The 24,897-nt window shown below is 41.5% G+C and overlaps 1 protein-coding gene across 1 annotated transcript in view; it reads left to right on the top strand.

The window, feature by feature from the left end:
* The first annotated feature begins 1,416 nt into the window (after positions 1-1,416).
* Positions 1,417-24,897, top strand: part of LYSMD2 (LysM domain containing 2) — a 32,173-nt gene continuing 8,692 nt past the window's right edge. Inside the window, exons 1-2 of the mRNA XM_072148219.1 lie at positions 1,417-1,818; positions 10,828-11,159. Of these exons, the coding sequence (XP_072004320.1) occupies positions 1,576-1,818; positions 10,828-11,159 (575 nt within the window). The 5' untranslated portion in view covers positions 1,417-1,575. The remainder of the gene's footprint in view (positions 1,819-10,827; positions 11,160-24,897) is intronic.

Genomic DNA, 24,897 nt, shown 5'->3' on the forward strand with positions numbered 1-24,897 from the left:
TCTGTTATGTAATTGAGGTGACAGCTGCGTCGATCCCTATAGAATTAGCAGGTAACACAATACATGTTCTCTTATGTTCAATGACCTCACCAATACAACCCTCCTACAAAACTAATGAGCCACCAATTAAAATCATGGGATCAAACTGTTCCTCCATGTTCCATATGTAGACGATAAGCTGCTAATCTATGGTATGTGTTTCCCCAGAGCCTCAATGTGCATTTCACCTGTTTGCTTTGTCAGAAGGCCGGTAATGTTTAGTTTTCGTGTAGTACAGGCGGTCCCCTACTTAAGAACACCCGACCTACAGACGACCCCTAGTTACAAACGGACCTCTGGATATTGGTAATTTACTGTACTTTAGCCTTAGGCTACAATAATCAGCTGCAACAGTTATTAAATGTGTCTGCAACTAAGCTTTATTGTTAATCCTGGTTCTTATGACATCCCAACATTTTTAAAATCCAATTGTCAAAGATACCAAAAAAATTTGTCTGGGGTTACAATTATAAAATATACAGTTCCGACTTGCATACAAATTCAACTTAAGAACAAACCTCCAGAACCTATCTTGTATGTAACCCGGGGACTGCCTGTATATGGAAACTAATGGAAAGTATACATATATAACCCCACAATTAGTTGGGAATTTCTTCCCATGATCGTGTACACTTGTTACCCCACAAGTAACATCATTGTTATGGTGCATAATTCCTCCATCCCTGATATAAAAGAGATCCATGATGTCTGCATGATGTCTGGACTCCCATCCACTGCACTTTGCCCAGTCCATGGAATCCGACTAGACTAGCACGTGGTCCGACTTCCAAGGCCCGAGTATGACAAAAATATCCAAATATACATACAATAATCAATACTCTTTATTGTATCAATGTAAAAATATCAGTGGTCAAAATGACCTAAAAACACAAGTTAAAAACCCTGTGGTAGTGATCTTATATCCAATACATATAAGGGACAGTAATATTATATACAAAAAACCCCACATATTAAACAAGATACACGAGTACAGCAATAATACCCAGTAATATGTGCACTATATTCTACTCCTGCTGTCTACTGATGGAACATACCCACCAGAAATTATCTGGGGGACGGGGAGATTGTTTCTGATGGACTTCTGCAGCGATTTCCATGGGAAGGAGAAATCTGCAAAGAGAATCTACAGCAGAGACTAATATACAAGAACCTCTGATGGAGGCTGATAATACTAATGTGAACAGGGGCTTAGAGGGCGAGGTTTATCACGGGTCATACTCAGGAATAGGGATCCTGACAATAATAACCTGAAAGCCCCATGTGAATAGAAGCTGATGTATAATCATCCCCAGCAATGACGGGGGAGAATAATGATAGGTGCAGCACACAATGCAGGCAGTTCCCCAGCAATGTGTCTCTACACACGGTGCACAATACACCGGGGCCGCTCCTCCTCCCAGCGCTCTCTGAGCTGGACTCATACAGCGCCCCCTGCTGCCGGCTGCGGGTGATGCTGCTGGGGCCATTGCATGCAGTGTTATTACCGTTACCGGAGCGTCTACTCCTCCGCAGAAGATGGCGGAATTGTCCCCGGTGCTGCAGCCGCACAGGGATGGAGGGAGCCGGCTCGGCTACACCATGTTCCCCAGCGCCGAGGGCGAATCTGAGGCCGAGCTGTCCGTGAGCCTGGCCCGGACCAAGACCCGCTCGTACGGCAGCACGGCCACCGTGACGGCGCCCTGGGCGGGGAGGATCATCGAGCACCACATCAGCCCCAGCGACACCCTGCAGGGCATTGCGCTCAAGTACGGGGTGACGGTAAGTAGCAGGGGCGGCCTGCACCGGGCATGGGCTGGAGGAGGCGCCGGGGAGGTGGGCCCAGGCTGCAGCTACCGCAAGAACTCTTTGACCCAGTTCATACATTGCATATTGATGCAGCTTTGTGAATATGATGTGTAACCTCTGCTGTACAGTGTGGCATAGTGCGGGGCACAGTAACCACCCTGGTGCACATGGTAGAGTATGCAGGGCTTACTAGATAACCACATGATGGCTAAAATGTGAAATAAAAGTAATAATACAGACAGGGAGCCCCATCTACTGTGTGCGCCAGGCCTGGAGTAGAGGAGGACGCACCAACGCCAACTACTCATCACCAAACTACTTCTAAGTTCAATATCGGAAGGTTATTCCAATATGGATTCTCAGATGATTATTGCGTATTAACGTTATCGACCACAAATTCTGCGCCACTTGTCCACGGCCCGAACAAATGCAAGAAATATATTATACACCTAATATATGATGTACTATCCATGAAATGCTTGCCCAGAATTCCAATTCCAGAACAATTTCCTTGGATTTAGCTCCTTGGCAGCTTAGAACTACTGATGGGATCTGTCAGTTTGGCTAATGTGCCTCCAGGGAAACGCTCCCCCATCATTGGGTCACACGGCTGCTGTATTACTCTTACAATCGGGTTTGTATAGAAATCCCCTGGTGCACAGAACAATGAGACTGTATTGTCTTCAGAGGGAAAATATGAAAATAGGTGGTCATAGTAAAGGAGGAGAAGAAATTGTAAAAACTTTGTATAAGATAGTATTTAATAAAAAACAAAAAGCTGGGCTCACATCACATAGAAAAATCACACGTTTGTACCTTGGACATTACTCCTAGCACTGATTTTAGGGATAAGCCTAGTGTTGCATCCTCCTTCCCCCTGAATGTGGGGGTGGGGGTAGTGTTTGCAGGGTTTTCCCAGTGATGTCACTGTCCTTGTATGGACAGGGGGGGATGTGCGATGCTGCTGCATCCTCCACAATAGAGTAAATAGCTTGTTCTGTCTTTCTGCACAGTGTATGATCTACAGACGGAGGCAAAAAGGATGACCCCACCAGATGGTATATGTCAATGGATACGCTGAGCTTATTCATCGGGAGCTTTCCTGGCGTATACATAAAATGTAGCCTTAGTAGTTTGTAACAATGTACCAAAATAGTAATAATTAAAGGGTTACACCATTTTATTTGGTAAAAACAATTAAAAGTGAATTGGAGCCACTGCTGTAGTTACAGCTTCCATCCACTACAGGGACACAGAGCTTTACACAGTGCTAAACATCTGCTAGGTCAAACCGGCCTCTGATCAACAATTGAGCCCAGTGTTATCTGCATTGTGCTTCACACGTCACTTAAAGGGGTAGTCACATCTGGGCATTCACATTCAGTTTTGTTTATCTGCCATGTATATACATTTCTTCAATTAGATGTTATTAAAACTTTTCTACCTGAGTGAAGATAATTTCTCATAAATGTAGTCATATGGTCCCTTAGAAACAAGACTGTGTCCTTGGATACGGCCACCTCTGCTGGAGGGAATGCACAAAGAAACAAAAGGTTTTTGCATATGAAATGTCTAGGAGTTACTGAATCCAGGTGCTCAGGCAGGGCTCAATAGTGCATATCTGGCCACTTCTGCCAAAATATGAGGTGGTCGTATCCGAGGAAGCCATCTCGTTTCTAAGGGACCATATGACTACATTTATGAGAAATTATCTTCACACAGGTACATATTTTTTAATAACATCCAATTGAAGAAATGTTTACAAATGGCAAATGAATTAAATTAAATGTGAATGCCGAGACAAGAATACCCCTTTAAGCCCTTCTGTCCTGCACAGCTTACTGCATGCATCAAGCCTGCATAGAATACACGGACCTGGCATGTCCTCAACGCCCCAGAAAAGAAGGCCCCCAGAAGCTGCCTTACTTACTGAGGATTACAGTTATTACCGACACTATTCATTTTTAATAAAAAATAAATAAATTTACTTGAAAGGTTTATTTCCACTTTAAACAAAAAAATCCACTGATCCAGGGCTTGTAAACAATAAAACCACCTTTATTGGTCGTTACACGACATCCAACAGCAATAATCAGGTGTACAGGACAGCGCCACTGCTTATTGCTGTTGGATGCCACGTAACGACCAATAAAGGCGGTTTTATTGTTTACAAGCGCTGGATCCGTGGATTTTTTTGTTTATCGTTGTACTCGTGCAGCCGAGTTGGATCTGTGCTATATGAAGATAGAACCGCAGATCTAGGTGAGCTGGGGAAACCTTGATACAGTTAGTTCCACTGTAAGCCTGAATGTGATGGAGCTGCCTTTCTCCTCAAATGAAGAGGATGGTTTACAGTCAGGTCAAGGGAGTGTGAAATCTGAGATGTGCAGTGACCTCATCGGCCCGGGGTCTGTAGCTATGCTTTATGTCCTATCTGAGGTGCACAATACACCTGTCTCTGCAATGATCTGCTAATGATAGAGAGCAGATAGCGCTGAGTAATGGAGATGCTGTCTTTCTCCAGGGTGCAGTGGCGCCTGGGTGACACTAGATGGCAGCAGTTCTGGATACATTAGTGCACATGGAACAGTCAGAAGTAAAAGCTGGACATATATTTGCTTGGTCTTCATGACGGTGATGGTACGGATCCTATTGATCAGTTTGTAAATGCCAAACTGATCAATAGGATCAGTATTTATAACTACAGGTCGGCTGTAGGACATGCAGTAACGCCCGGATATTTCGTATACAAAAACCTTCTGTGTCTTTGTGCAATGCTTCCAGCAGAGGTGGCCGTATCCGCGGACACAGTCTTGTTTCTAAGGGACCATATCACTACATTTATGAGAAATTATCTTCACACAGGTAAATTATTTTTAATAACATCTAATTGAAAAAAGGGGTATATATGGCAGATTATGAGAATACCCCTTTAAGTGTTATTGGAACTGGCACTTTTGCTGTAGCTGCTTCATTTTTGAACTTTGTATTTGTGAGATTTGAATAATTTAACTATTGTTTTATAGTTTATATTGAGAAATCTTAGACTATATCCACCTGGTTCTTGTTGGTGTAGGTAGTTACAATACTTGGCTTCTCCTTGAGGAGATGATCTTATCCCAGGCTGTGTTGTCCTCTATGTGTCAGGTCCGCTGTCCTTATCATTGTGCAGCCAGGTTTACAATATGTGGTTTCAGGGCTTTTGTCACATCTTATGTTCACAGCAGTGAATAACTTTCCATTTTGATGTTGGGCAGAAAGAACAAAGTGACCCGATGTGAGAGTGTAAAGTGACTTGAAGAAATTACATTTGTTTTAACCTCTTGATGATCCAGTCTGAAAGGGTTTTAAAGGACACCTGTCATCAGGTCTCTGCCACTAGTCCTGTCACATCTACCTGTTGGAGCAGCTCACAAGGATCCCATCCCAGCCTTTATCTAGTTATTTCATACATTAATCATTGTAAAATCATCTATTCTTTATTATGTAAATGAGGCTGGTCACATGGTCAGAGGCAGTGATGTCACCCCTGTTACCCCTCCCCTCTCCTCCCCCTGCTCATGTCTGTGTGTAATGTATAGTAAAGCATGGCTAGTGTGTGTGCTGCATCTGCTGACATGCTGCATCCTCCTAATACACAGGTGAGAGACACAGACAGCAGCTACACATGAATCTGACATGTTCTGCTGTAACATGGCTGTCTGGAGCTGTTGTATCTCTCCTACACACACACAGACACACACACAGACACACACACAGACACAGACACACACACAGACACACACACAGACACACACACAGACACACACACAGACACACACACAGACACACACACACACACAGACACACACACACAGACACACACACACAGACACACACACACAGACACACACACACAGACACACACACACAGACACACACACACAGACACACACACACACACAGACACACACACACAGACACACACACACAGACACACAGACACACACACACAGACACACACACACAGACACACACACACAGACACACAGACACAGACACAGACACACAGACACAGACACACAGACACAGACACACACAGACACACACACACAGACACACACACACAGACACACACACACAGACACACACACACAGACACACACACACAGACACACACACACAGACACACACACACAGACACACACACACAGACACACACACACAGACACACACACACAGACACACACACACAGACACACACACACAGACACAGACACACAGACACACAGACACAGACACACAGACACAGACACACAGACACAGACACACACACACACAGACACACACACACAGACACACACACACAGACACACACACACAGACACACACACACAGACACACACACAGACACAGACACACACACACAGACACACACACACAGACACACACACACAGACACACACACACAGACACACACACACAGACACACACACACAGACACACACACACAGACACACACACACAGACACACACACACAGACACAGACAGACACAGACACACACACACACAGACACACACAGACACAGACACACACAGACACACACACACACAGACACACAGACACAGACACACACAGACACACACACACACAGACACACACACACAGACACACACACACAGACACACACACACAGACACACACACACAGACACACACACACAGACACACACACACAGACACACACACACAGACACACACACACAGACACACACACACAGACACACACACACAGACACACACACACAGACACACACACACAGACACAGACACACAGACACAGACACACACACACAGACACACAGACACAGACACACACACACAGACACACACACACAGACACACACAGACACAGACACACACAGACACAGACACACACAGACACAGACACACACAGACACACACACACTGCAGGGGGCGTGGCCACCAGCCCCAGGAAGCACATCATTATACAGCCTCACATCATTATACAAGCTGTCAGTCATGCACTGGGGGTGTGGCTGTACCTCCCACTCATGAATAAGCTGGACAGCTCGAATATGCTAATGCTTCATTGGACATTTCACAGGTCATTTGCATACAGCTTTAGGACCTCATTGCTTAGGTTTACAGGCATGTAGAGGGACAATGAAGGGATAGAGGCAATGCTCTCTAATGGCAGTTTATGAAAATATATTTAGTTTAGGGGGGTTATTTTGCATGACGGGTTCTCTTTAAGGACATACATATTTTTGTGACACAATGCTAAATAGTTTTGAGTTTTAAGAGGGAATTTGATTTTTAAAAAAGCCTCCCTCTCAATGTGAAAACTCTGAAAAAAAGCAACTTTATGATCATGTCACTTTCCTGACATGGCTTTGCAGATTTTTGTCATGTGGATTTTCCCCAGAAATGATTGCTGGTGGTTGGAAAAAAGTAAAAAAATTGCATGGTGAAAACCGGGTCCCTGGTCCCAGGTGTACATCATCATCATCATCATCCATGGTGGTCCAGTGGGTCCACTACCCCTGGAGCCTGACAATAATGAAGCTTTATTGATAATCCTTGGCCCCATTACAGGAAAAAAAAATTGTCTGGAGCTGCATCTATAAAATATACAGTTCCAAATTGCATACACATTCAAATTAAGAACAAACCTATGTCTGTAATGTTAAACAATAGAAGTGTTTCATGCTAAACAGGATCTTTTTCACAGTTTAAATACTTTGCAATTTTTGAACATTTTTTTTTCCCCTAGATCTTTTTCCATCCTATTTTATTCCTCCTGGAAATGTATGATTATATTGACAGTTGTGTCTGCTTTTGTTGCTTTGTAGAGTTGCTGTGAGTCGCTGTGAATATATAGCGCCATTGTTCTATGTCCTCTCCTTTGTGGTTGTAAAGATTATTGTTGAAGATTCCAGAGAGGTCATGTAATAAAATATAAGAAAAATTAATGAAAACTTGTGAAGTAAATGTTGTGTCGGTAACTGAATTTACATGCAGGAAACTTCTTCTGTACAATATATATCCCCGCAGAAAAACCCAACATAAAAGTTTTCATTGCTTCCTCTTCCGTTTTGTAAGTCATATTGTGTGCAGGATAAAACATGTTCTGCTCTGCATTGCTTTTTCATCTCTCCAGTAGATAATCTGAAAGCATGGGCTAGATATATCTTGAGGGTATGTTGCATCTTTGAGAACAAACCCTACACAAATTCTATCAGCTACTTTTACTTCTTAAAGGGAACCTGCCACCACAATTCTACCTATAAAGGTAGAACGGGTGGTATATGGATGAATGGGACGTGAGGATTAGCCCTTTTTTGGGCTAATCCTCACGTCCCGGCTATCTTTTAGAAAACTTTAATCCGCTGATATGGAAATTTTTTTAAGTGGCTACTGGGGCGTGGAGTAGCCGGACATGAGGCTACACGTCGCGGCTACTCCACGCCCCAGTACCCTCTTTTCTCCTCCTACCATTTCATCTTCGGCGCGAAGCTCCTCGTTCCTGCGCACCCTCGCCCGAGTACCCGGCGTCTGCGGCGTTCTGCGAATGCGCAGTAGCACCGGCTGTAGCTGCGTGACCGAAGATGAAACGGTAAGAGGAGAAAAAAGGCTACTGGGGCGGGGCGTCCCATTCATCCCATTCATCCACCTACCACCTACCTTTTATAAGTAGGTTCCCTTTAAGGAAAGCAGCTGCTACATACATGGAATATTTTGTACATCATCATCATCAGCAAATAAGAGTCATTTGTGTAAAATTGGCAACAACGTTTTATACCATTTAAAGATAAAGAATTAATACTATTTAAAATGTGGAACAAATACTATAAAATAAAAAAACAATCTCCTGAACCCCTGCCCCTCCCCCAATTTAATGCTATTGTTCACTAGTCCCCGATGGTCTCTTCTTGCCTGGTAATGATGATGTCCATGTATACCCACCTGACTTCTGTGCCATACACCTTTGTGGCTATTGATTGGCGGCAAAACCCTTGGAGATTGGTAATTGTCAGCAGCAGCCATTATCTCTACAAGCAAATACACGTGTCCTCTGGACTTATCGTGTAACTAATTTTTATTCCATTAAGCTGTACATTCAAAAATTGGTTCAAATAAATAGCAAAAAACAAGTACAAAAGTCAAAAACTAGATTGAACTGGCACAAATGGAAGCAGGATCCCGCTCGTGAGGGCTCACAATCTACCGTACAGACCAAAAGTTTGGACACATCTTCTCATTCAGAGAGTTTTCTGTAATTTCATGACTATAAAAATTGTAGATTCACACCAAAGGCATGAAAACTATGAATTAACACTTGTAGAATTATATACTTAACAAAGAAGTGTGAAACAACTGAAAATATGTCTTATATTCTAGGTTCCTTTTGCTTTGATTACTGCTTTGCACACTCTTCAAGAGGTAGTCACCTGAAAAGTTTTTTACTTCTCAGGTGTCCGGTTTAATGAGTGGGATTTCTTGCCTTATAAATGGGGTTGCGGCCATCAGTTGTGTAGTGCAGAAGTCTGGTGGATACACAGCTGAATAGACTGTTAGAATTTGTATTATGGCTAGAAAAAAGCAGCTAAGTAAAGAAAAACAAGTGGTCCTTAAACTTTGAAAGTGTCCCCAAGTGCATAACCATAACGCTCTACAAAGAAACTGGCTCACATCAGGACCACCCCAGGAAAGAAAGACCAAGAGTCACATCTGCTGCAGAGGATACGTTCATCCAAGTCACCAGCCTCAGAAAGTGCTGGTTAACAGCAGCTCAGATTAGAGACCAGGTCACTGCTACACAGATTTCAAGCAGCAGACACATCTCTACAACATCTGTTAAGAGGAGACTGTGTGCAGCAGCCTTCAGGGTAAAATAGCTGCTAGGAAACCACTGCTAAGGACAGGCAACAAGCAGAAGACACTTGTTTGGGCTAAAGAACACAAGGAATAGACATTAGACCAGTAGAAATCTGTGCTTTTGTCTGATGAGTCCAAATTCGAGATCTTTGGCTCCAACCCCCATGTTTTTGTGCGATGCAGAAAATGTGAATGAATGTACTCTTCATACCTGGTTCCCACTGTGAAGCATGGAGGAGGAGGTGTGATTGTGGGGGAGGGAGGGGGGTGCTTTGCTGGTGACACTGTAGAGGATTTATTCAAAATTGAAGGTATGCTGAACCAGCATGGTTACCACAGCATCTTGCAGCGGCATGCTATTCCATCCGGTTTGCGTTTAGTTGGACTATCACATATTTTTCAACAGGACAATGACCACAAACACATAGATATTTGATATTTAAGGGATATTTGACCAAGATGGACAATGATGGGGTGCTACGCCAGATGACCTGGCCTCCACAGTCACCAGACCTGAACCCAATCGAGATGGTTTGGGGTGAGCTGGACCGCAGAGTGAAGGCAAAGGGGCCAACGAGTGCTAAGCATCTCTGTCTGACTTGCTCTAGATATGGCTATATGCAAGGCAAAGTTGTAAAGTTCATTTTATGGGGATCTGAGGGAAATAATTTTTAGCTAATAGAAGTGTAGCATTTAGTTAGTAGGGCCTATGTGGTGACAGGTTCCCTTTAAATCAAAAGAAACTTAATAAGGGAAAGCCAATTTAGACACACTGATAAATGCAGGAAGTAGGGAATCAAAAACTTTAATATTTTAGAAAAAGTATAGTTTTACCTTATGTGTACAGAATATATCATATTAAAGAAAAGCTGTGCATTAACATTTTTTTATGTAAAGTAAAAATGAGAAAATTTCAAGATGGTGGATAAGTGTTATTTGTGGGAGCCCTAATAGTCTCCCTAGAAGTGCTCTATGTCCATTACTTTCACTACAATTGACATCATGGAGCAGAGAATACAATATTTTGTTCTACTTTAATAGTTTATATAATTCTTGTCTATTAAATAATAGTGAATGTTGTTTTCTCCATGGTTTTTCAGATGGAACAGATTAAAAGGGCGAACAAACTATTTTCTACTGATTGTATCTTCTTGAGGAAGTCTCTGAATATCCCAGTGATAACAGAAAAACCTTCTCTTTTTAATGGACTTAACTTATTAGACTCTCCAGAAAATGAATGTCAGGAGGATGGGGATGAAGAGGTGTCACCTCCAGCAAATCGTCCCTCTCCACCCAGCTCTCCCGAAACAGGCCGACCAGTAGTTACACAAGATGAAGAGCTATCTGCCAAAGACTTCCTTCATAGATTGGACTTGCAGATAAAGAGATCCACACAGGCAGCCAAAAGACTGAAAGAAGAAGAATACCTCAGGTAATGTCATATGGGCACATGGTTCATCCCTTGTTTGGGTCCCATAAGCCAAGTGGAGCACTGCCGCTCTGCAGCAGCCCCCTGACATAATGGGGTTGATCCACTGAACCTCATAGTAATAGCTATTGATATTCTGATGTTGACATGTTTAGGAGTTTGATTGGTTTATGTGATGTTTGTTTAGTTTCTGTGTCTGCTGTTTCTCCAACCTTGTTGGTGAGCTGACTGGCCCTGCCAAAATTGGGTCCTATTCCTGCCCTTTTTGGTGCTTAACCCCATAGTGACCAAGCTCATTTGCCCCTTGATGACCAAGGCCTATTTTTCAAAACCGGCATGTGTCACTTTATCCAGTTCGAACATTAGAACGCTTTCATTGTTTTTGAGTTTGTTTTTCCGTGACATTTTGTACCTCAAGTTAGTGCGAAATTTTGGTTTATATATTTTGAATTTATTTATGAAAAAAAGGTGAATTTGGTAAACATATTGAAAAAATTAGCTATTTTCAAACTTCAAAATGTTCACTTTTTCAAATTAGTTACTAACTAACATTTACCATATCTCAGTTTTGTGTTGGCGTCATTTTATAAGTGTTTTATTATGACACTAGAAAGATCACAAATCGAACAGCATTCTCTCAAAATTTTAAGAAAATTTTAGAATAAATTATTTTAGAGACCATTTCATTTCTATAGGAGTTTTGGAAGTTCTCTTAATAGAACACCCCCCCCCCCCCACACACACACTCACACATATCACCCTGTTCTATTAACTTCACCCCTCAAACTATTCAAAACAGCAGGTAGGAAGCTTGTTGACCCTTTATGTATTTTACAGAAATTCAAACAAAATGAAGGTTTGATTTGGAATTCACTAATATTTATCATTAATACATTCATTTAGCTGCACAATTTACCCACATTAACTGAATAAAAGTAGAAAATGCATCTAGGAATATATTGTGCAGCTTTTTCTGAGTAAGAGGACACCCCATATGTGGATGTAACCGGCTGTCAGGGCACATGGCGGGGCACAGAAGGGAAGGAGCCATTGACCGTTTTTGGGGCAGAATAGTTCTCAGGTGCCATGACGTGTTTGTAGAGCCCCTGAGGCCACGTTTACAAGCGGCATTTTGGTTGCGTTTTGAAAGACAAGCCAAAGGCTCCACCTGTGATTGCACGTTGAGGTAAGATTGCTTTCCCTTTGCGTTCAGTTAATGTGTTGAAAACACATTGTTACCAAAATATGTGATCATGAGTGAAGATTTGGATTGCGTTTCCAAACGTAACCAAAATGCCTTGTGTGAACGTGGCCTCAGGTACCACAAACCTTTGTCCCTGAGAATTTGTAAACTTTTTATCATGTGGTAAAAGGGGCTGTTACCACCTTGTCCTTGATGGGCTTTTTCCATTTTACTTTCTGTTTATCACTCCCCACTTTCATCTACAGGTACATAGATCCCGCGGTCACTGCATTGAGTGTGGGATCTAATGGGTTAACAGCCATCTGGACTGTTAGGCCCGATCCACACTTGCAAGTGTGATGCGATAAACTTGGATCACACTCGCAACGTTTGCTACCTACATCTCCCGGCCTGAATGCTGCAAACGGAACAGAACTCCGCTCCGGTCTTAGAGCAGGGTCCCGGCTGTCATAAGACAGCCCGAGCACTGCTCGTCCCTGCACAGGGGGGCCCCTGCAGACCTTGGAGAAACCCGTCGGCCTAGCACAAGGCACCTTAATGACCGATGGAGAAATTCATTTGGACGGTCACTGAGGGGTTAAAGGGGTTTACCCATTAAAAGTTCTCAAATTTTAACCCCCATAATTATGTTTACACAATAAACATAATTTTTACCCTCCTTACTTTATAATCTTACTCAGTTTTATTGATGTTTTAGCTCCTATAAGTCAGCTTAGTGTAAAATTCCATACTGTGGGAGGGGACTCTCTAAGCAGACACATTATGATCCCTGTAGTGCTGTGAGATGCTGTGTGCTGTCAATCTGCTCATGTTATTAGTTTCCAGGTTTATCTACACTTTTATTTAGCTTCTGAACATTCACTAGTATCTCACACATAGAAGAAGAGAGATGAGACAGATCAGAGATGATGAGATCCATGAGATATAAAGCACAATGACACTCTCCTTACTTGGCTATATCACACACACAGTAATCAGCTGATAAACTCTCTTTAGTGATCATCCTACTAGTGTAAGGCGTTAGGGGAGACCTGATGCCTCTTCTTATTGACACACAGGATTCCATGGAGATTCCAATCTCCATGTCTCACTGTCTGCTGCACCCAGAGATTCACCTAGTATCCTGCATCTCCTTGTTTTACGGAAAGTGGCAAAACCAAAGAAAGTGCTGTGTAGGGGTATTTTATTGGGGTAGAAACATTCCTTTATGCCACAAAGGGACAAAGCGAGTCAGAGTTAATTGAAGGTGTGCCTGTAGACACCTATGACACGGGCAGAGGAAAACTCCAAGAAGCATATGATACAGAGAGGAGCATGGCTGACAATTTTGGTCTTCTGCAATGTTCACTATAATGAATACAGAGTTGATCTATTCTGTGAGTGAAGGGGGATGAATATTAACCATTCATTCCCATTTCATTCTTTTGTCTGACACAAAACTGCACTCTTTTGTAGATATATCAGCATGTATAAGCATCTGATGCTATAGCCTGTATATACTGCACTTACAGATAACCAGAAAATTTCAGTGCCGACTTCTCTCTGTGGTGATAAAAGCGATTAAAAAATTGAGAAGCGAAATCATAAATTATGGAGGATTTTTCTCCTTTTACCTGGTTATATCTTATTCGGTGAATCAGTTTTCTACTAAAAGTCTTAGCTAATGCTATTAACAGTATTTATTTATGTTTAGAATAAAAATATACTTACCCTCAGTTGTTTTTGGACAGAATCTGTCTTCTTTCCCCTGTGGCAGCTGCCAATCTACTCCTTTTCTCTGTAGAATGAGTCTTCTTTGCTGTATACTACTGCTGAGGTTCTGCTCCTTTCCTGACAAGCAGGGCAAAACCTTTCTATGACTGATCTTCAGAGAACATAGGATTACCGTGCAGAAAAGCTGCGAGGAAAGTAACACAATGGGGCAGATTTATCAAGCAGTCTGAAAGTCAGAATATTTCCAATTGCCCATGGCAACCAATCACAGCTGCCCTTTAAAATATTCATGAGCACTGGTGAAATGAAAGCTGAGCTGTGATTGGTTGCCATGGGCAACTGGAAATATTCTGACTTTCAGACAGCTTGATAAATCTGCCCCAATGTGTTTCCACAAGCACTCGGATGTGCAGATTGCTATACACTTTACAACGGGCGTCGGTATAGTACTGGCAGTCCCCTACTTAAGAACACCCGACTTACAGACGACCTCTAGTTACAAACGAACCTCTGGATGTTGGTAGTTTACTGTACTTTAGCCTTAGGCTACAATAAACAGCTATAACAGTTATCAAAGGTGTCTGATATTAAGCTTTGTTAAACCTGTTCCTTATAACAATCCAACATGTGCAAAATCCAATCGTCACAGAGACCAAAAGAAAATTTGGCTGGGGTTACAATTATAAAATATACAGTTCTGACTTGCATACAAATTCAGCTTAAGAACAAACCTACAGACCCTATCTTGTACTTAACCCAGGGACTGCTTGTATGTAGGAAAATATGTTAATTTTTTAAGATGTGTGTAATGATGGGATAACCCTATAAATGGACACTGTCACCGGCTTTTACGGCCTCTCAGGTAGGGTATGAAATGTCCTTTCTAGCACTCCCTCTTTTATGTTACATCTAGCCTGGTATAATTTATCATTTATTTTTATCCTGGTCTAATTATTAGTCATTTTTACTGACACACCAGTACAGTAATAGAACTATTTAGGACAAAATTTGCAAGCTTTCTAATCTTGCCTAAAATCTTGGTGGAGTAGTTTACACGTAGGAATTGCTATTTCTGGAGGAAACTAATAATAATATTAATGCAAGTTGAAAAGTGGAGCTTTACTGTAAGTGTAAATGCCTAGCAGCTGTCTGATATCTTCATGCGTTACATGTTTAACCCCTTCCCGACATTTGACGTAATAGTACTGCATCGCGGGAGGTGCGTTCCCGCAAAATGCAGTATTATTACGTCAAGCTTCTGGCCCCGGCTCCTGAACGGAGCCGGGGCCAGAAGCTGCGGGTGTCGGCTATATGTTATAGCTGACACCCGCCTCTAACACCCGCGATCGGAGATTTCTCCGATCGCGGGTGTTAACCCCTAACACGCCGCGGTCGCGCTGACCGCGGCGTGTCAGAGGCATTTAAAGTTGTTTAAATCCGAATCGGACCCCCCCGCGGCGCTTACCGGGGGGGTCCGCTCCTCCGATCGCAGCCCCGGGACTGCCGGTGCCCGGGGCTGCGCGATCCTCTTCTCGGTGCCGGGTCCGTGCCTCCTGGCAGGACCCGGCTGTAAGACACTGGGCATGCGCAGCATGCTCAGTGTCTTACATTACACAGTGCAATACATCTGTATTGCACTGTGTAACCTGTAAAAAAGCTTGAACAAGTGATCAGAAGATCACTTGTTCAAGCTTAGATGTCATTAACTGTAAAAAAAGGAAAAATAAATAAATAAAGGTTTTTTACAGTAAAAATAAATAATAAAAGAAAGTGAAAGTCCCCCCAAACACCACATTTCCCTTTACACAAGTAATAAAGTATAAAAAACACTAAATCACGAAAAAACCCCACTTATTTGGTATCGCCGCGTCCGTAACAATCTGTACAATAAATTCTAATCATAATTGGACCCGCTCGGTGAACGTGGTAAAAAAAAAAAACCAAAAACTTGCCAAAAATTAAAACTTTTTATCAAATTGCTTTACAAAAAATGTTCTAAAAATTGATCCGAAAAAGTTACAAGCACCAAAATGATACCGATAAAAAGAGCAACTTGTCACGCAAAAAATAAGCTTACAACCAGCTCCGTAAACCAAAAAATACTATAATTATGCCACTATAAAAATGGCAATACTAAAACAAATGCAATTTTTTCTATTCTAGTTTTCCTTCAATAAAATTGGACAAATATAAATAAAACTATATAAATGAGGTATCACCGTAATCGTAGTGATCCGTAGAATAAAGATAATATATTATTGTTATGCTACAGTGAACAACCCCCCAAAAAAATGCTAAAAATCCAAAACAAGAATTGATGATTTTATTTTCCTCCACACGTAAAAAGTTAATAAAATTTCTTCAATAAGCTAAAAACCCACTAAAATTATGGTTTTTTTTACAGTGCATCTCGTCTTGCAAAAAATAAGCCCTTATTTGTCTAAATTGCTTAAAAAAATAAATAAAGATTGTATAGCCTATTCCCAACAAGCGTTGTTATAGAACGGTGCGGCGGGTAGTGACTTTCCAACACCGGTCAGGGTAAGACGGCGGCTGTTCACTGATCGGGGTAAGACGGCGGCTGTTCCTGACAGCCATCCATCCTGCCCCATGGACCAGAAGGGTTACGTCCCCCCCACACACCCCCAGTTTATTATCGCTGCTATTGGCTCATCAATTCAGACGAGCCGATAGCAGTGAATTTACTTATGACGTCAGTAATACCGGTCACCATGTCTATAGACACGGTGATCGGGGCAGGGTGGCGGCTGTTCCTGACAGCCACCAATTTTGCCTTGCGGTCCAGAGGGGTTTTGTTGCCCCCCTCTGTCCATGTTTGTCGCTATTTGCTGGTCGATATGGTCCAGCCAAAAGCAGCAATATTCGTCACAATGGGCATCGCTAGGGTGAATAAGAGCAACACTTGGCGATAATTTCCCTACGAAAAACCAAGACATGGTACAAAAGCGCTGGCCGTGCACATTGTACAGATGATTCTGTACAACTCTTACGAGCTGTTCCAATGTGCAGGTCCTGCCGTATCATTTCTCTGTTTTCAAGAGGAAGATATTAGGAAACTAATATTGGGACAAGAAGGATGGGGCCCCAGTACCTCTGGTTTAGATGTTCCTGTGTTTTGCCAGGACAGCATTTTCCCGGTGAATTCTGCTGCTTCTAATGGTAGGACTCAATAAAGAGTCTGTTCCAAAAGAGGAGTAAGGATGGACACTACATACTAAGGATGGACACTATATACTACTAATAGACCTGCGACACCTCCAGAGTGACAAAAGTTTAGTTGGTCCCCTGATATATTCTACCTCCTTATACACTAGACATTCACAATTCACGCCCAACCTATTGTGAATTAATTTCGGTAAAATGAATAATTGTAACAACTGTTATGTCCCATTGCTCCCTATACCCCTCCATTATTTCATAAGGGGCGCCACATAACGGGCACTGAACTTTCCAAAAATAATTGCAATTTCCATCTCGGACTTCATTGCACATCATATTTGGAAACCACCTATATGTTCAAAATGCTCATTTCGCCACGTGTATTACACTAAACCACATATTACACCTTGCTATATTCCCCAAGGGGTGTACATTCAACAATTAGGGTCACTTTTCTGGGTTTTCCTCTGTTTTGGTACCACTACATCTCTCCAAATGTATCCTGACACATGTGAAGGATTTCTTACAAATTTGGCCTCTAAAAGACAAACATCCCTCTTTTCCTCTACTGTGCGCCCATAAAGCATTTTATATGCACATGTGGGGTACTTCTACACTCGGGAGAAATAGTTTTACACCTTTTTTGGGGTTATTTAATATATTATCCCTTGTGGCTTACATAAATTAGGGGTAAAGTGACATTTATAGGAAAATTTTCACCTTTTTAATGATTCGGGCCTAATTGGATCATTCACCTGTAGGGGCAAATACATATATTACACATTGCAAAATTCTCTAAGGGGTGTGCATTCAAAGATTAGGGTCACTTTTCGGATTCTTATCTGTTTTATACCACTAGGGTTCTCCAAATGCATGTCAAACATTTCTGTCAAATTTGGCTTCTAAAAGGCAAACATTCCCCTTTCCTTTTACTGTGTGCCCATACAACATTTTATATACACATGTGGGGTACTTCTACACTTGAGAGAAATAGCTTTACACATTTTGTGGGGTTATTACATTTTTTTATCCCTTGTGGCTATATAAAATTAGGAGTAAAATGACCTTTATAAGAAAATGTTCACCTTTTATCTATTTAAGTCCTAATTAAATCAAACACCTTTACGGACAAATACACATATTACACCTTGCTAAATTCTCTAAGGGGTGTGCTTTCCAAAATGGTGATACTTGTTGGGGTTCCCCTCTGTTTTGGTACCACTACGGCTCTCTAAATGCATCCTGACATATGTAAAGGATGTCTGTCAAATTTGGCTTCTAAAAGGCCAACGCCCCTCTTTCCCTTCTGAGCTTCACTGCGTACCCATACAACATTTTATTTGCATGTGTGGGGCAATTTTATACTCGGGAGAAATGCTAGTACACATTTTTTGGGGTTGTTTCATCTTTAATGCCTTATGGGATACAAAAATTAGCCGTAAAAGTGACTTTTTTGGGAAAATGTTCACCTTTTTCCTTTTAGGGACCTAATTGAAGCAAACACCTGTAGGGGTAAATACACATATTACACCTTTCTGAATTCTCCAAAGGGTGAACTTTCCAAAATGGTGACACGTGTTGGGGTTCCCCTCTGTTTTGGTACCACTAGGGCTCTCCAAATGCATCCTGACACATGTAAAGGATGATTGTTAAATCTGGCTTCTAAAAGGCCAAAGCCCCTCTTTCCCTTCTGAGCCCTACTTTGCACCCATACAACACTTTATATGCAAAAGTGGTGCAGTTCTGTGCTTAGGAGAAATAGTTTTACACATTTATGGGGTTGTTTCATCTTTTATCCCTTGTGACTTACAAAAATTTGGGGTAAAAGTGACTTTTTCTAGAAAATTTTCACCTTTTTTCCCTTTTGGGGCCTAATTGAATCAAACACCTGTTGGGGAAAATACACAAATTACACCTTGCTAAACTCTCCAAGGGGTGTACTTTCCAAAATGGTGTCTCATGTTGGGGCTTTCCTCTGTTTTGGTACCACTATGGCTCTCCAAATGCATCCTGACACATGTAAACTTTTTCAGCCATATTTACCCTGCAAAAACGAAACAACGCTCTTTCCATTCCAAGTGCCCCCCTGTGCCCGTACAGCAGGGTACAGTGACAAAATGGGTATTGGCATACTCAAGAGGAATTGCCCTCAACATTGTAAAATGCATTTTCCTTTTTAACCCATTGTGAAGGTGCAAATTTTAGTGTTCAATGAATCTATAGTAAGATAAAATTACATTTCTCTAATTTCACTTTCATTTATCTTTCACGCTCATGAAACGCTCAAAGGGTTAACAAAATTCCCAAAGGTTGTTTTGAATATTTTGAGGGGTGTAGTTTCTAAAATGGTGTCATTTGTGGGGGGTTTCTGTCATGTGGGCCTTATAAAGTCACTTCTAACTAAATTGACCCTCCAAAAGTAGGTTTTGATGATTTTCGTGAAAATCTGAAAAATTGCACCTAAAGTTATAAGCCTCCTAACATCCAAAATAAAGGAAAAGATGTTTGAAAAATGATGCCAAGTTAAAGCAGACATATGGAAAATGTTAGTTATCAAGTTATTTTAGTGATATGACCAACTTTCCAAAAAGTAGAAAATTTTGAATTTGGAAAACATTGTTTTTTTCAAAATTTTTGCCAAATTTCCATTTATTTCATAAATAAATACTAAATATATTTATTAAATTTCTCAACCAGCATGAAGTACAATGTGTCACGAAAAAACAATCTCAAAATCAACTGGATATGTTAAAGCGTTCCAAAGTTATAACCACTTAAATAGACACATGTCAGATTTTAAAAAATGGTCCGTGTCAGGAAGGTGAAAAGTGGCTTCAGCGTTAAGGGGTTAAGGAATATGGAACAATTGCTGGCATATTATGCATAAATGAAATTACTAGGGCATAGATAATGGATGATGTGAATTCACACCTACATGTCTGCGTCAGTCCTATATTTCAAAGAATAATTAACTTGTAATGTCCTATATAGTATTAGAGGATGGAGTGATGGTTTGACCTCTCCCGGATGCGTATAGTACAGTATATGATGTGTCTACTTTCTTCTGGATATGTAGTCGCTCTTTTCACGTGTGGCACATATGGCGGCTGACGCTTCAGTACACGGAAGTCTTCAGACACATTTTCTGCCTGTCTTCCGTGCCGTGTCACCTTGATGATCATGGCTATATAAATGCCTGTCACCGGGCGTCAGAAGAGGACGCATTCACGTAACCGCGATAACTAAATTACAGCTTAATTCATTCATTACACAGCGCTGACAGGAGGATGATTACATTTCACATATGCCATCGCTAGTCATGCATGTCACAGGAGATTCTCTGAGACTACCTAAATATAAGATCTGTGGATTATAAGAAAAACTTTAGTATTTTGACAAATCAATATATATTACGGATGCTGTGTATACTTTGGGGTGAGGTGGGGGGTCGGTATATAAATAAACCTAATGGGGGAATATATATGTACTGGGTATAATATAAATAAACTGGAGGTGGCTATTTGGGATGCTGTATATATTTGAACTGGTGGGTGGCTTCTGAATATAATAGAACTGATTTGGGGGAATCTATATTTGGGGGCAAGATAATAATTAAACTGGGGGAAGAGGCTCTATAGTGTCAAACTTAGGGGGGATCTAAATATGGGGGCCAGGTATTAATTAAACTAGGGGTACTATATGGGCGGCTGTATATAATTGAACTGAGGGGGTGGGCTATATATTGGGGTCAGATCGTAATTTACCTGGGCTGGTGAACTATATGGGAGACAGTTTATAATTAAACTATTGAGTTCTATATTCTGGAGCTGTATTTAAATTAAACTAGTGGGCGGCTGTATATTAGGTATATTATATTACTAAGCTGGGATGGCTGTATATGTGGGGCTAGATTATATTGAAGTTGGAGGAGATCTGTATTTGGGAGCTGTGTATAATTTAATTGGGGGCGATTGTATATAAAGGCCTTTAAATACATTAAAGGGGGACTGTATAAAAATTAATTGGGAGAGATATATATGTCTCCGGTATATATGTACTAAGGAGTGATGTATATATTCATTAGGAGCTGTATGTAACTTAACAATAACAGGTTGCGGTATATTCGTTTTAAGCGTGTTAGGGGTGATTATATATATATATATATATGTGTGTGTGTTATTGGAGTAGAATATATATTTTTAATGAAGGGATGTTTTATATGTGTGGGAGAGTGAGGTCAATTGTGTTGTGATGGGGATATACACTCACCGGCCACTTTACTAGGTACACCATGCTAGTAACGGGTTGGACCCCCTTTTGCCTTCAGAACCGCCTCAATTCTTCGTGGCATAGATTCAACAAGGTGCTGGAATTATTCCTCAGAGATTTTGATCCATATTGACATGATGGCATCACACAGTTGCCGCAGATTTGTCGGCTGCACATCCATGATGCGAATCTCCCGTTCCACCACATCCCAAAGATGCTCTATTGGATTGAGATCTGGTGACTGTGGAGGCCATTTGAGTACAAAGACCTCATTGTTCAAGAAACCAGTCTGAGATGATTCCAGCTTTATGAACATGGCGCATTATCCTGCTGAAAGTAGCCATCAGATGTTACAGGGTACATTGTGGTCATAAAGGGATGGACATGGTCAGCAACAATACTCAGGTAGGCTGTGGCATTGCAACGATGCTCAATTGGTACCAAGTGGCCCAAAGAGTGCCAAGAAAACATTCCCCACACCATGACACCACCACCACCAGCCTGAACCGTTGATACAAGGCAGGATGGATCCATGCTTTCATGTTGTTGACGCCAAATTCTGACCCTACCATCTGAATGTTGCAGCAGAAATCGAGACTCATCAGACCAGGCAACGTTTTTCCAATCTTCTACTGTCCAATTTCGATGAGCTTGTGCAAATTGTAGCCTCAGTTTCCTGTTCTTAGCTGAAAGGAGTGGCACCCGGTGTGGTCTTCTGCTGCTGTAGCCCATCTGCCTCAAAGTTCGACGTGCTGTGCATTCAGAGATGCTCTTCTGCCTACCTTGGTTGTAACGGGTGGCGATTTGAGTCACTGTTGCCTTTCTATCAGCTCGAACCAGTCTGCCCATTCTCCTCTGGCATCAACAAGGCATTTCCGCCCACAGAACTGCCGCTCACTGGATGTTTTTTCTTTTTCGGACCATTCTCTGTAAACCCTAGAGATGGTTGTGTGTGAAAATCCCAGTAGATCAGCAGTTTCTGAAATACTCAGACCAGCCCTTCTGGCACCAACAACCAGGCCACGTTCAAAGGCACTCAAATCACCTTTCTTCCCCATACTGATGCTCGGTTTGAACTGCAGGAGATTGTCTTGACCATGTCTACATGCCTAAATGCACTGAGATTGGCTGATTAGAAATGAAGTGTTAACGAGCAGTTGGACAGGTGTACCTAATAAAGTGGCCGGTGCGTGTATGTATATGTGTGTGTTATTGGGGTAGAATATATATTTTTAATGAAGGGATGTTTTATATGTGTAGGAGAGTGAGGTCACTTGTGTTGTGATGGGGATATATATGATTTAGGTGTTGTTATCCAGGTGACTTTATAATGTAAGTGACTGGTATTTTTAGGGATACTGGGATGTGCTGCACGGAGCTGAAGACATCTGGCTGTGAATTCAGCAATGATATGTCATGGTTTAGATGTTCCTGTGTTTTGCCAGGACAGCATTTTCCCGGTGAATTCTGCTGCTTCTAATGGTAGGACTCAATAAAGAGTCTGTTCCAAAAGAGGAGTAAGGATGGACACTACATACTAAGGATGGACACTATATACTACTAATAGACCTGCGACACCTCCAGAGTGACAAAAGTTTAGTTGGTCCCCTGATATATTCTACCTCCTTATACACTAGACATTCACAATTCACGCCCAACCTATTGTGAATTAATTTCGGTAAAATGAATAATTGTAACAACTGTTATGTCCCATTGCTCCCTATACCCCTCCATTATTTCATAAGGGGCGCCACATAACGGGCACTGAACTTTCCAAAAATAATTGCAATTTCCATCTCGGACTTCATTGCACATCATATTTGGAAACCACCTATATGTTCAAAATGCTCATTTCGCCACGTGTATTACACTAAACCACATATTACACCTTGCTATATTCCCCAAGGGGTGTACATTCAACAATTAGGGTCACTTTTCTGGGTTTTCCTCTGTTTTGGTACCACTACATCTCTCCAAATGTATCCTGACACATGTGAAGGATTTCTTACAAATTTGGCCTCTAAAAGACAAACATCCCTCTTTTCCTCTACTGTGCGCCCATAAAGCATTTTATATGCACATGTGGGGTACTTCTACACTCGGGAGAAATAGTTTTACACCTTTTTTGGGGTTATTTAATATATTATCCCTTGTGGCTTACATAAATTAGGGGTAAAGTGACATTTATAGGAAAATTTTCACCTTTTTAATGATTCGGGCCTAATTGGATCATTCACCTGTAGGGGCAAATACATATATTACACATTGCAAAATTCTCTAAGGGGTGTGCATTCAAAGATTAGGGTCACTTTTCGGATTCTTATCTGTTTTATACCACTAGGGTTCTCCAAATGCATGTCAAACATTTCTGTCAAATTTGGCTTCTAAAAGGCAAACATTCCCCTTTCCTTTTACTGTGTGCCCATACAACATTTTATATACACATGTGGGGTACTTCTACACTTGAGAGAAATAGCTTTACACATTTTGTGGGGTTATTACATTTTTTTATCCCTTGTGGCTATATAAAATTAGGAGTAAAATGACCTTTATAAGAAAATGTTCACCTTTTATCTATTTAAGTCCTAATTAAATCAAACACCTTTACGGACAAATACACATATTACACCTTGCTAAATTCTCTAAGGGGTGTGCTTTCCAAAATGGTGATACTTGTTGGGGTTCCCCTCTGTTTTGGTACCACTACGGCTCTCTAAATGCATCCTGACATATGTAAAGGATGTCTGTCAAATTTGGCTTCTAAAAGGCCAACGCCCCTCTTTCCCTTCTGAGCTTCACTGCGTACCCATACAACATTTTATTTGCATGTGTGGGGCAATTTTATACTCGGGAGAAATGCTAGTACACATTTTTTGGGGTTGTTTCATCTTTAATGCCTTATGGGATACAAAAATTAGCCGTAAAAGTGACTTTTTTGGGAAAATGTTCACCTTTTTCCTTTTAGGGACCTAATTGAAGCAAACACCTGTAGGGGTAAATACACATATTACACCTTTCTGAATTCTCCAAAGGGTGAACTTTCCAAAATGGTGACACGTGTTGGGGTTCCCCTCTGTTTTGGTACCACTAGGGCTCTCCAAATGCATCCTGACACATGTAAAGGATGATTGTTAAATCTGGCTTCTAAAAGGCCAAAGCCCCTCTTTCCCTTCTGAGCCCTACTTTGCACCCATACAACACTTTATATGCAAAAGTGGTGCAGTTCTGTGCTTAGGAGAAATAGTTTTACACATTTATGGGGTTGTTTCATCTTTTATCCCTTGTGACTTACAAAAATTTGGGGTAAAAGTGACTTTTTCTAGAAAATTTTCACCTTTTTTCCCTTTTGGGGCCTAATTGAATCAAACACCTGTT

The sequence above is a fragment of the Engystomops pustulosus genome, chromosome 4, assembly GCF_040894005.1.
Source record: "Engystomops pustulosus chromosome 4, aEngPut4.maternal, whole genome shotgun sequence".
Taxonomy (NCBI): Eukaryota; Metazoa; Chordata; class Amphibia; order Anura; family Leptodactylidae; genus Engystomops; species Engystomops pustulosus.